We start from the raw sequence: 14,585 nt of genomic DNA, 5'->3' as shown, positions 1-14,585 counted from the left end.
ATGTATTTTTCTCAGTAGAACTGAAGACAGTTATAAATATAGCGAGGTTACGATACAAAGCATTACAAAAATATGAACTCATTAGGTAGAGGATGAGAGTGGCATACAAATGACATTAAATAACACTTAACAGCAATTATGCCAATGACTAATCAAAGTTTCTGTATGTTGTCCTTCTACTTGTAGGTTTTTGAAAAGTCCTGCTGCATCCAGACTGGAGCTTATCGTGAGTATCTCACCCTGAAGCTCTGGGTAAAAGTCCATCCTACTTCTGAGACAGAACTGGATCTGAGTGAAAGAATAAATTAGGAGATCTGGGTTGGGAGAAGCTATCTGCTCTTTTGATGGACTCTCATAGTAAACTGGAGAAAATGAAGTGAGTCAAGATCATCTATACATTATGACATGTCTGTTTAGTTATTGTAAAGGATATGTGGAGCAGATATGAAGACCCGCTGATCTGATGTGTAATAAATAATGCTGTTTTTGTGTTCAGGCTGAAGAATTGTAAGCTGAAAGAGCAAAGCTGTTCAGTTCTATCTACTGTTCTCTCCTCCAAAACCATCCTGAAAGAGATAAACATGAACAACAGCCGTCTGCTGGACTCAGGAGTCAAAGAGATTTGTGAGGGACTGAAGAATCCTGTGTGTGAGCTGGAGATACTCAAGTGAGTACATTTCAGCATCAACTACACTCAACACAACTAGGCCTGCCATAATATTTTTTTTATTGGCTTTGTACAATATGTAAACAAAACAATGATATTTTTGCTGAACTCAGTAATGCTTGTTGTTACACACATGTTTGTTCGCATAAGAATGAATGTCACCAATATTTGCCCAATTGTGCTGCTTCTGTCATTTCGTCTGCTCTCGGTGTTGGAGACTGCAATCAGGCAGCTGCTCCACAGACACAGAGTGGATAGCAACAGGTGAAGAAACCATAATAATTTAGACTAATGGATTTTTTAACTAGTGTTTTCCAGAAAACTGCAAATTTACCTGTACACGGTACGCTACTAAATTAAAACATGTATTTTTCTAAAGCAGATCTAGTCCATGTCTAGTACAGTATCTAGTATCTAGTCTAGTACATGGGATTTCTTTCCCAGCTGTTTACGTTCACAGACATAACTGACTGTTTGTGTTTTTAACATAACTTTGTGTTTATTTGACAGTTTATTTCTGCGTAAATAAGACTATAAAGAAGCTTATTACCCTAAGCGATATGTGCTTTGACAGTAAACTTTCTGTGCATTCCCTTTAGATGTGTGCAACTAGGGGCTTAGATTTGTAAGAAGTTTAAACTGATATTGCTTTAAAATGCATGCAAATAATAAATTGCAATGAACTGCATTATCATGGTGAGCTTGAACCAGATAGACCTGAAAATCAAAAGCAAACAGATGTTTTGGCAGAGTATTAGAGGGACGAGCTGTAAACGTGTGATTAAACTTTTTTGGAAATCTTTTGGTGGGGAGTGGATGGGGTGATTTGTATGAAAAAATACATCTTTCTCTTAAAAAATTTTAATTTTCAGTATGGAATAATAAATGATCTATGCGCTATTTTGAGCTGAAACATAATACATCTTTCTCTTAAAAAATCCCTCGTTCCCTGAAGGAGGGAGCGAGCGCGCCACGTCGGTGACCGATGAAAATGGGATATCACCGATAGACCAATCTACTCGAGTGTAAACTAAAATGAGCCAATGCACATTGGCATGCAATTGTGCATCCAGCTGCCGCTGATCACAGCGTGAGTATAATAAGGCAGCAGGTGCAATGCATACCAGGTTTTAAGCTGAGAGCCGGGCCGAGACCGGCGGCTCAGCGGTGAGTACAGCAACCATGGCTGACCGGGGCGTGGCGTCTCCGTTCCCTCCTTCAGGGAGCGAGGGTTACCATCACGTAACCGGGGACGTTCCCCTTCCAGTCAGTCTCTCGACGCCACGTCGGTGAGCCGACGAAAGAAAATGGATCCCTACCAAAAGCGCCATGGGTGCTGCCTTCAGTGCCCTGTGCAAGCCGCCTGTGTGCCCCTATTAGGTGTAGGCGGGGCTTTGGAACAAGTAGTTCCACTCACCATTGTCAAAGCACTACCTCACTGGGTGAGACTGGATAACACTGGGAAAGCGTGCCAGTTCTGCTTGGAACAGGGGCCAGCTCTTGAGAAGCCCCATCCTTCCCGAAGGAGGTCTTTGGGAGCAAATACACATATAAGCATCTCATTTTAGGTGTATATGGAGAAATTTGAGGTGATTCAAAGCCTCTTGGGAAGGCAGAAGTCTACCCGAGAAACCATCGGGCTCTAAAGGCTATACCGTGGACTATCACGCATACCTGGTATAAGCTTAGGTCTCAATATGGAACCCAGCCTTCCATGGTTCTCCACTGATTCATCATGAAGGCCTGTCGCTGGACATTCTGCCGCGTCCAGCTGCCTAGAGATGATGGAGGATCTCACCAGGGGTCTACAGTACGGACACTCTGGAGCAGTTTTAGCAAAGCCAACACTAACCGGGGCCCTCTCTGTGCCGCACTCACCGCTTGAGGTGAGAACAGGGGAGGTCTACCGGCTCTACCACGGCTGGGCCATAGAACCCAGCAAATGTATTTGGGGGTCACCCAGCCCACAGCCTCTACAAATATGTATCTGCATCAGTGAGGCACCACGAACCAGAAGCGCCCAGGAAGATGCAGCACTACTAGCTGATGCGACCTCTCGCCAACCTGAGCCAGACGGGGCACTCCTGTGCCTGATAAGCCAGGGCTATGGCATCCACAATTCAGTGGGCCATCCTCTGCTTAGAGACGACGGCATTCCCCTTCTGCCGGCCTCCGTAACAGACAAAGAGCTGATCTGAGGTCCTGAAGCTTTGTGTCCGGTCTACGTAGCATCTCATATCGGCTGGAGGGACCAGTTCTATCGTGGCCTTCGCCAGTAGGACTGCGATCTCTACCCACAGAACAGGGGCATCGGACGCTTTCACTGTAGTGAAGCGGATACCGCTGAACTTGGGGGGACACCAGGCCTAACTGGAATCGCATAGCCGCGAGGCTGATGGTCTGCAGAAGCCAGCGAGGCCGGGCTGGGTAAGCTGACCAGGCGCAGGAAACCGCATAAGCGGGACCAACAGAACCACAGCCGCATCACGCGGTGGGGCAGCGAGGTGGAACACAGGGACCCAACTCGGGCGGCTTGTGAGCGGGCCGGAGAGGGGTGTGAGTGTGGGGTGCAAGGCTCACCTGGTTCCACAGGTTGGCAGAGGGTGCGTGAGTAGGGCCTTCGTTGACGCTCTCGAACCGCCCGCTGCTGTCATCTGGCGAAGGAGGAGGATGAGTGAGGTCCGGTGGTTGGCCGTCCGCAACTCTCTGTGCCCTCCTGGGAACCAGAGATAGAGAAAACCGCTCTCTCGTCGAGATTTACAGATTCTCCACCCGGCCCTCCTCCAGGGGAGGGAGAGGTGCTTTTACCATCCCCCAGAAAGCGGCTATCTCTCTCTGGGTCACCCATCCCGAGGCCTCTTGCTCTTCCTCTCACCGCCAGGTTTAGTGAGGGGGAGCCAGGGCGGGTGGGGCGGCCTGGCTACACCCAGCTCTATGAAGCCACTTGCTGGAGGCTGCTGCGGATGCGCGGGGAGGCCGAGGGAGGACGCGAGGGGCGCCTCCCACGCGAAAAGCAGGCTGGGGGCTGCAACCCGGGCGGACGGGGTGGAGGAGGCAGCAGCTGCCCGCCGGGCAGAAGTTTGGACTGCCTCAGTTGCTCCCGTGCAGCCGAGAACTGCTGGGCCAGGTTCTCGACCACGTCACCGAAGAGGCCGGTCTGGGACACAGGCATTAAGGAACTGATCTTTGTATGCTCTGTATTACTTTGTATTACTCCACTGGATCAGAGATGCAGGAGGAGTGATGGTCTTCCCGCAGAGGGAACATGACTCATCCACGAAAGCTACCTCAGCGTGTTTGCCCAGACACGTGAGGCAGCGATCGTGACCATCACCCGTTGCCAGGTAATGACCGCACCGTGAAAACGCACGCGGGTGAAGCGGCATCCTTATAAGGACGATCCGTCGTCTTTACTAAAGACAGCACCCATAAAGCTCTTTTTAGAGAAATTTGCTCTTTAGGAAATGCTCTTTTAGTGCTGAGGCGCACAGGGAATTGGCCGGCTTGCAACACTACAAGGGGGTAGTGCAGCCTGAAGTGTGCAATCAACTCGACGCTGGAGCGCAACACCGCTGAGCGCCATCTTGCCAACACAGCGAGAAGCTTCCGGAGAGCATGCTGAACTCGTAGTTCACAGCAGACACAGTTGAGCAGAACGATACTAACGCTCGGCTCCGAAGTAAAAAGCTGGTATGCATTGCACCTGCTGCCTTACGCCTGTTTCACACATACTCTGCAGTGCGTATGCATTGCGTATTTTTTTACGCACCCATGTTAACGGAATAGAGCGTTCACACTGCACACGGTTCGCTGATCCATCAGTCGTTCCAGTCGTCTGCAGCAGTGCAGCGATCGTTTGCGTGACAGTATTTTTTTTTTGTTGTGCACGTGCTGTATTAAAGTGACAGCGCATTGTTTGCGCTAAAAATGAACATGGATTGCCATGGAAATGCAGTAATTTCACAATAAATTGATACAATTAAAGTCTACTGTGTTTCACAGTCAACACGTGGCTTTTTTTGGCTATTTTTTAAAACAAGACAAAAGGGCACATTTAGATAAACAAGGCAACAATATATGCACTTTTATGGAGGCAGAAAAACATTTTTTTTTGTGAGGTGTGGTTTTTTTTGTTAAAGATTTAAATGCAAAAGGCACGAGAGCCGACTGTTTCTGTCAGTGGTGAGTTTTAATTTTAAATGTTTGTGATAGCCTAACAAGAAAAGTAGGCTAAATGCTGTGTTTAAATGTGTTACCGCCTTGCTTGAGCAACTTATTATACAAACCTAGAAGTCAAATGCATAAATAATACCTTGTTTATATTTGAGTTTAAACTAATGTCTATGAAAGATTGTTACTGTACTGTGATAGAGTATTACAATGCTGAAAAAGCTTTTTTAATTTTTTTTTTAATTTTTTTTTTTACATGATTTAAAATCAAAATGATGGACAAATGTTGTGTTTGTGTTAAAAAGCCACGGATCAGTAGCGAACTGCAAACGCGTCCTGTGTGAAAGCACAATGAGTCCGTGCTGTTTCTGCATCGCATACGTAACGCAAACGGACTGGGGATGGAGTTTGAGTGTGTGTGAGGCGTTATTTTTTTTACTCTGTGTTTGGCGGCGGCTGGTTGATATAATTGTTTGATGATGTTGTGGGTTCGTTTATTTTTTAGTTTCCGAAGTAGATTGGTCTATCGAAGTGATATCCCATTTTCGTCAGTCACTGACGTGGCGTCGAGAGTGACCGACTGAAAGGGAACTTTTTTCTAACAATTCCTAACACACTAATTAAATGCTAAAATAAAAAGGAATGTTTTTAAACTTTCTTTTAAAAATATTGAGAGAACTAGCTTCCCTGATCAGAATCTAAAAGAACACCAAGACTTGTAAACTCCTGAAGAACTTAAGGAGTTAATTTAACCAAGTTCTTAAATAGCATTTCACTAGTTTTATAGCCAACTAAAAAAACTTACATTTTATCCTCATATAACTTTAGAAAGTTACTACTCATCCAATTATTTACTAGGGGTGGGAGAAAAACTTGATGGATCGATGCATCATGATTCTCTCTCCAACGATTCTGGATCGATTCTGACTGGATCGACTTGCAAGGTAACTTTAGACCCTTTCAACATAAGTCTTTGTTTCTGATTCTTCTACAGTCTCTGTCACCATCTAATGGTATAACAATGTAACAAAAATCACCAATACTAACACACAGACTATTTCTTAAAATGAAATACTATTATTAAATGCTACAATTATTTATATAAAATATTATTTATTGAACAATAATCCTTAATAAACAACAATAGCCATTACATAAAAGTTGCCAAAACAATTCTATCAAAAGTACAAAGGCAGCGCTCTGATATACAGCATTTACATTATATAAAAATATAAAGTTACAAACTTTGCCCTTGGTAAAAAAAAAAACTATTTGCTATGGAAAAATATAGTTACTAGTACTGTTTTTAGGCATAGGCAAGCTAGGCGGTCACCTAGGACGCCACCAGCAGTAGGGGGTGCCAATGAGCGCACGTACTGGCACTACATTTTAGCAGGGTTGTGATGAGTGGCACGGCCAACCTGTAATATGATTGCCGCCCCCAGTGGATCACCTTAAATCATTGGTCTACAGTACTGTCATTCTGACGATGCCTGTATGCCATTGGCTCAGAGTGCTGTCAGTTGCTGCCTGATTGTTGCATGCAAAATTTGCATTTGGGCGGCTCAACAACATCATTCGATCAGTGGGGTTCTGTTAGTGCGTTGTCAAGGTAAGGCTTTTTTTTTTTGCCATGCAATAAAGCCAAGCTCAAAGGCCAATTTAAAAATTGGTACAATTAAAAGTGCACAAAATCAGTAGGCTGTTTTGTTTAGGCAATATTTGTGGCAGTCAAGAAATCATGTTGTGAAATCGGTCCAAAATGTGTGCATTTTTGTGCCAATGCATTGTTAAAGGTTCAAAGTGTTGTGTAATATCCCCAACAAACTTTTAACAGCCAATTAAAAAAAAATTGGTGTAATAAAATTTGCTAATTCACAAGATCAATACAGCCTTTATTAAACTGCTTTGACGAATTTAAGGCATCCTTATGAAAGTGTCAAAATGTTGAATCAATAAATTCACTTCCAACAACGCTTAATGGGAGCAGCATCATACACATAGAGGGCAGAGTGTCTCGTTATTTAAAGATGAATTTCACACATCAATGAGTAACAAAGGAACAAGTAGCTGCATTCTGATTACTTTTATGCCACTGATCAGTCTTTTATATGTAGTTTGGGGTAACAAAATGTTTTATAGGTTTGACTGAAATAATGTAATAACTGACAAAACAATTAAACAGACTCTTTAAATCAACAACAAAAAACAAACAAACAAAAATAAATAAAGACAAAAAATCCAAATGGAATAAAATTAATTTATGTGTGATGACAAGTTCTTAGAAATTAGGGATTGTTGCATAGAGCTATACAGGCATCCAGTGGCTACAATGGTATTACAGATAATAAATTATGCAAAATGTTTATCCTAACATTCAATTTGCAAATAATGCATTCAGATTTGTGTAATCTCCACAAATTAGTGTCGTTACAATGACAACCAAATTGAATGTGACAAGAAACTGATGTCTGAAAAGAAATTATAATAACCTATATGCGAATATAATTTGGAAATGTGTCAAAAAAAAAAAAAAACTATACATGTGTGTCAGTGTGTCAAGGTTGTTATTTAAGATTTGCAATTTTATCAATTTTATGTTATTTTGTACGTAATCATATTTTTTCTTGTTTGGGAGTGGGAGTGGGATGGGGCACTAATAGTTAAGATTTGCTGGAAGCGATCGAAATAGCTAGAAAGCGGCCCTAATAATAAACCAAGATGGCGCGCTGCCAGGTTAGGTGCGCCGTCAGGTCGCTCCGCTAAAGATTGTGTTTATTTACTTTTTACCTACTTGTTGCTTTCTTTTTTTGCACACATAACCTCTGCACTGATAACTTACGACAAAGGACATTGGATACCGCTTCACTAACCTGTTTCAGGGCACTTTATCCTCCAACCCATCGTGGCCATCTGAGATTCTCCTCCGAACAACGAGATGAACAATGACCACCTGAATAACCACCCCAGGCGACGGATCCAGAAACACCGCGAGAACACGTGCTGGGGTCCGCAACAGACTGAGAAAAGAGCTCACAGTCCTCCTCTACCGACAGCATTCTGCTCGCCAATGATCCAGTCTCTGGAGAATAAGATGGACGATCTTAGAGCCAGGATAAGTTTCCAACGGGACATTAGGGAACTGCAACATCCTTTGTTTTGTCTGAAACATGGCTCAGCCCTCGGTCCCGGCGCTGTGCTGTAACGCCGTCTGAAAAACTTCTCTGTTTTACTGCTGATGGACAGGACAGCTGAGGCCGGTAAATCCAAAGGTGGAGGAGTGTTTTTCATGATTAACAAGAAATGGTGTGACCCCAGGAATATCTCCACTCTGTCGCGCTCCTGCTCGCCTCATCTGGAACATTTATCTATTATTTGCCGCCCATTCTATCTTCCCGGGAGTTTTCATCGTATCATCGTTACTGCTGTCTACATCCCACCACAAGCTGACACCGGTTTGGCTTTGTCCGGGCTTCACGATGCGCCAGCTGGCACATCAACAAACATCCTGATGCTGCTGTTATCATCGCTGGGGACTTTAACAAAGCCAACCTCAGGCAGGTTATGCTAATTTTTTATCAACATTTATCCTGTCCAACCAGAGGACCGAATACACTGGATCATTGCTACACTCAGTTTAAGCATGCCTACAAAGCTCGGCTTCACTACCTGCTTTCGGCAAATCGGACACATGCCACCCATTTTCCTCCCTACACGGAATATAAACAGGCCTCGTTCAAGAACCCCGTTGCAGAGGGTTGGTGACAGCGCTGGTCCGCCCACTCAGAAGCCATGCTACAGAAGCTCTTGATGACGTAGACTGGGACATGTTTCAGGCAGAGTTCTTCTGACGATCAACGAGTTCCGCGGATGTAGCATTAAGCTTTGTAACACGCTAGCTTCAACAAGCTACGGATACATATCTATAAGGACCTTCTCTAATCAGGAACCTTGGGTGGATGAGTACAATCCGTGCAGCAGTAAACAAGCAGCGACTGCTGCTTACAACTTCCGGTCTTTTGTCGGGAAGCATGAGTGAGTACAACATCGGTATATGCTCACCGACCGCGCAGTAAGAGCCGCCAAACTCCGATACAGGGAACGATAGAGTCACATTTCCAGCGCTCAATGACTCCCGACGATGAGGCCAGGGACTAAGAACCATCCTGTGCCTTTGGAAATAAATCCTCTGCAGAGGTGAGAGCAGATCCGTCGCTGGCTGACGAGTTAAACACTTTGTAATCGGCCGCTTTGAAAGCATCTGAGCAGCGCCGAGTCTGCCGATCATCAGCGTCAGAAAGCAGCAGTCAGGAGCAGCAAATAATCATGTGTAATCACCGTCTGAGGACGAGGTTCAGAGGGCTTCTCTAAAGCGAGTGAATGTCAGGAAAGCAGCCGGACCTGATGGGATTTCTGGCCGTATTCTGCGGTCCTGTGCTGATTAGCTCGCTGGTTTGTTTACATCCATTTTAAATGAGTCTCTTGCTACATCGGGGTTCCACTACCTCCTTCAAAAAAATCTGTCATCCCTGTGCCTAAGAACAATAACCCCTCTTTGCCTGAATGACTATCGTCACCAGTTGCCCTCCACATCAATAGTCATGAAGGTCTTTGAGGGTCTGGTTAAAACTTATTCAGCTCCCTCCATCCCGGATACTTTGGACCCTCTTCAGTTTGCTTATCCCCAACAGATCCACTGATGATGCCATCTCTCACATCCTGCACTCTTTCTCTCACACACAAATTGACAGTCAGCCAACAGGAACTATGTAAAGGCCAAGTATTTATCGACTATATCTCAGCTTTCAATACTATAGTCCCCATCACACTAGCTTCTAAACTCATGGACCTCGGCCTGAATTCTTCACTATGCAACTGGATTCTTGATTTCCCTCACCGGCAGACCTCAAGTGGTGGAAGTAGGCCAGTTACACCTCTGACTCCATCACCCTGAATGTAGGAGGCTGCCACAGGGCTGTGTCCTGAGTCCCCTGCTCTACTCTCTCGACACACATGATCATGCGGTGTCCTCTCCCACAGCCTACCATCTATTATCAAATTTGTTGATGATACTTGGTGGTTCTGGGCCCCATTTCCAACAATAAATGGAATGAGACCGTGCAGATACTTGAATGAGGTATAGAGAGAAATTAACATCATGGTGCCAGGACAAATTGTCTCTCTGAATGTGTGGAGGCAAAACTAAAGAGCTGATTTGTTGACTTCCAGGGAAGAGACAGCAGCAGCCCTATACTCCTCTAATGATCAGCGGAACACCTGTGGAGAGGGGTGAGTAGCTTCCAAGTTCCTCGCGTGTAAACAGACTACCACTGGACATTCATGGACTCAGGTTAATAAAGCCAGGCAGTGACTTTACCATACTAGAGTCAGCTGAGAACACAGGTTACTCTTAATCCTAGAAAACTTTTTACCAGGGCCAGAAAGCGTATTGACTTCCAGTACACGGTGGTACGCACATCACTGAATGCAAAGCCCTGAGAGAGTAGAGCTTTTAGCTGAGCGATCCCCAGGGTCTGGCTTGTCCCACTCATTGTTATCATCTACTCCCAAACGCCTGAAAAGCAGAGTTTCTAGTCAGGTCATGTAAACAACTTTCAAGGACAAAAAGCCCGTGCATTGACTGCAGTGTATATCAGTGTGGTATGGGGAACAGCGCTTAGTCATGCTTGCAAAGCCCTGCAGGAGTTGTTTCGCTGAGCTGAGCGATCTCACGTCTCTCTCCCTCTCTGCAGGACATCTACCCTCAGGCGCTGCCAAAAGCAGAGCTGTTAAACATAATCCAAGGACTCCATATTCACCCCAGTAACCATCTTTTTTCGACTTTTGCTGCCATCTGGTGAACGTTTTCCCGTAGCTCCCCTGATGTCAAAAACGGAAGAGACTTAGGAGGTGTTTCCCCTTAGGCCCCCCAGCCATCAGGCTCTTCTATACTCAAAACCACGGTCCTCCTACATCTTCTATGTCTCCACTTAATATTACACTTTATCAGTAAGATATTCATCATTCACTACCAGAACTCGACATTGACATACTTGTAAGTGTCAACCTTGTTTGCACAGCTTGCCTCTCCTTGTACATTCCTCTGTATATCTTAATATTTAAGACTACAGTTTACTTTCATGCACATTATTTTCCACTATATATTTAATTCTTGGCTGTGCATAATACATCTCTTTATATATTTTATATTTTATTCTTTATATTTTTATTGTTTACTTTTATTTTCATTCTTTCATAGCTATATTTATATATATTTTCATCTGTGTTGTATTTCTTTAATAATGCACCAACCATGGAGCGGACCTGACTCACATTTCACTGCTGGTTATATTTGCTCTATATAATTGTCTTCATCGATAAATAAAAATCTTGAATCTTAATAATAACATACACAATAATAATAATATTAATAATAAGTTAATGAGACCAAAGATTGCCTGTATTATATACACAAATAAATCTTGGAGCTTTAAAATTGACTTACATTTACAGCCTTCTTTCAATAAACACAAAAGAGCAAACTTAACTAAAATTCTAAAGAAGACTGAAAACTATAACTAAGTGTTTATTTGTAAATACAATACTAATATTTAGTACACAAATACAATACTAATTCTTTTTGTTCCCCTAAAATTTGGGTTTTGATTAGAACCAGCTCAAAATTAAAGAATAAATAAATAATACACACACTAATAATAATATGTGTGTATATACTGTTATATATATATAAGTAACAAAACCATACATCAATGGAAAGTTTATTTATTCCACTTTCAGATGATATATAAATCTTAATAAAAATAAAATAAATAAAATTTGACCTACTATGACGGCTCTAGTTTTGGTCCGCTGGGTCGCATTTATTCAGCTTTAGTGTGATTTAGTCTATATTTTGCAGTTTGTGCAGTATTGTAATAACTTGAACCACACTGTCAATTTTAATTAATGTTTTCTTTTTTTGTAGAATTTCAGACTGCAGTGTCACTGAAGAAGGTTATAAAGCTCTGGCTTCAAGCTCTGAGGATCAAACCCTTCACACACCTGATGAAACTGGATCTCACAGGAAATGATCCTGGACAATCAGGAGTGAAGCAGCTCAGTGATTTACTACAGGATCCAAACTATTCACTGAAGACACTGAGGTGATTGTTATTTAAAACAATAGTCTTTAAAAAAAATGTATCAAGGAAAATTAAACTGTCAAAAAGACATTTTGTAAAAGCTTTTTCACAAGCTTGTGAAAATAAATCACTGTATGGTAGATAATATCAATGTACTTCTACTGTGTCCAGGTTGTTACAAAGTCCTGATGGAGAAGAAGCCTGTAAATATCTGACTGAAGTTCTTCACATTAAAAACCCGCTACTCCTGGAGAGAGAGCTGAATCTGGTGAACGTGAACTAGAAGAGACACGAGTGAATCTAGATCGCTATACTACTAAAGGGATACACACTGTAAGCTCAGACAAACTTATGTGAGTATTCTGTTCATTTATTATTGTAGATATACAGTTTGTTATAGAAATCAGATGATCAAAACACAGTAAATGAATGAACAGCCAGCCTCTTCCACCCTCAACACCCATGAAGCTTAAGTTCTCTTGAGCAAGGCACTGGAACCCCCAGCTGTCTCCTCAGGCGCTGGATCTAGAGCCGTCCACTGCTCCAGTTATTATTGATTTCACGGTGTGTTCACTTCACTCATGTATTGTGCACTTTAGATGGCAATGCAGAGCACCACCTTTGTGCACTTAGATGGGTTAAATGCAGAGCACCAATTCCGACTATGTTTTATATTATTTGGTATTTTTTTTTTTATTATTATTCTCAAATGTTTTATGAACTAATGTCAAGTATGTAGTTTTAAGGTTTTATCTTGCAGTTTTTATTAAGAATTATTTTTTTTTACTCCTCAAAGTTTACAACTTGATTTTCTTAAAAATAGTTAAAAGTTGCATTTTTACTCATACACTATATTGTAGCACAGTTTGTGCTGGATGTACTGTGATGAGACTTTTCAATTAACCCTTTCACACAAGTTTAAAATATTCTAGCTGACCCCCCAGCATGAGATTGACAGTTAATTTAGAACACATCACCTTATTGTTTGTAATACTCAGTAGCATGGTTTGTCACGATTAGTGCTGTATGACAGATTCTCCAGATCAGTTCTATTTCATTTTTTCCTTTTTTATTCAAAATATTCACTTGTTAACTATGCCAATTATCTGATATTCTGATCTCTCAAGTATGTGTTTTGTCATTTGCTAAACTGCTTTATAATAATGATCTTGTTAGTTGATTTACAATGCCATGATGCCATGCATGATGGGCGCTGCTATATTAGTTTGCATTGCAATTCAGAGAATCGTATCTGTCAGATTTACAACACATAAATTCATCCATTTCTCCCAAAATACATGAAAGAATGTTGCTGGTGAAAAATAGAAGGAACTTTATAGATACCTATACAATGTGTGTCCGATATGAAAAAACAACGTCATCAAATTTTAATTAAAAAAGGATTGTTATTGCCACTTCCATAGACATCAGTGTGTATTTTACAAACTTACATAAATGTATTGTTTTGCTAGCACTTATGTGTATTTAAATGTCTGAAGCCTAAAATAAATATTGTGTGGCTGAAAACGCTGCATGGTTGAGATATATGACAAGCGCTGAAAATAAATATTTATGGCTGTATATTAATAAAGGTCAAATCTTTACTGTAGACTTTCAGACTGCAGTATCACTCTGAAGAAGGTTATAAAGCTCTGGCTTCAGCTCTGAAGATTAAACTCCTTCACACTCCTGATAGAGCTGGATCTCACAGGAAATGATCCTGGACAATCAGGAGTGAAGGAGCTCAATGGTCTACTACTGGATCCAATGTGTCAACTGAAGACACTGAAGTGAGACGTGATGAGATAGTACAAAAAATAGAATTATATGCAGCTGGATTTATATTAATGTAAAATATTAATTTCCACAAGTAAAGTCTGCTGCTCAAGATCTAATTTGCTTCAAGCAAAGTTTAGGTTGAGACTGAATCTTGTTTCATCCTCTCTCTCTTCTGCAGGTTTTGGATCCTGCTGCAGAAGAAGCCTGTCCAGTATGTGGACTGGAATTGTGGGGTAAACTCAAGCATCCTGAGAGAGAGAGCTGAATCTGGTGAACGTGGAATCTAGGGAAACACACACGAAAGGAATCAGATCTCTGCTCTACTGGAGGATATACACTGTAAACCTCACACATTAACTGATGTGAGTATTTTTACATTTTTCTGAATGCTTTATCATTGCTGTTCTTTAAAGTGTTTGCCAGAATACAGAACCATAGTTATAGATTTATCCTTTTGTTATTGGCTTGTGTATTAGTATGCGTGTCATGTCGTGGCTCTGAAGATTGTTTCCTGTACTTGTTTTCTTTCTCTGCAGGCTGAAGAATAACAGTATTACAGAAGAAGGTTGTGCTGCTCTGACTTCAGCATTTAATTCAAATCCTTCAAACCTGATAGAGCTGGATCTGAGTGGAAATAAACTAGGAAACCCAGGAATTAAAAAGATCTGTCATCTGGTAGAAAACAAACAATGCAGATTAGAAAAACTGAAGTGCGTATTGACACTAATCCAAATTACTATATGCTAAAATACAATAATGTTTAATTTATTATTTTCATATAGTTTCTCTTAGACAGGGGTTAATGTTCTGCACAACATCTGCTTTTG

General features: G+C 41.9%; 1 protein-coding gene and 1 long non-coding RNA gene across 2 annotated transcripts in view; both read left to right on the top strand.

Annotated features, from left to right (window-relative positions):
* Positions 1-14,585, top strand: part of LOC109110613 (NACHT, LRR and PYD domains-containing protein 3-like) — an 80,972-nt gene that overhangs the window by 34,621 nt on the left and 31,766 nt on the right. Inside the window, exon 9 of the mRNA XM_042756138.1 lies at positions 14,295-14,468. Within this exon, the coding sequence (XP_042612072.1) occupies positions 14,295-14,468 (174 nt within the window). The remainder of the gene's footprint in view (positions 1-14,294; positions 14,469-14,585) is intronic.
* LOC122144926 lies at positions 301-13,609 on the top strand. The gene is made up of 3 exons (XR_006159959.1): positions 301-376; positions 497-667; positions 13,590-13,609. It is a non-coding gene; the product is annotated as an uncharacterized LOC122144926 (long non-coding RNA).

The sequence above is a fragment of the Cyprinus carpio genome, unplaced genomic scaffold (assembly GCF_018340385.1).
Source record: "Cyprinus carpio isolate SPL01 unplaced genomic scaffold, ASM1834038v1 S000006805, whole genome shotgun sequence".
In the NCBI taxonomy this organism is placed as follows: Eukaryota; Metazoa; Chordata; class Actinopteri; order Cypriniformes; family Cyprinidae; genus Cyprinus; species Cyprinus carpio.
This window is presented reverse-complemented; position numbering and strand designations above follow the sequence as displayed.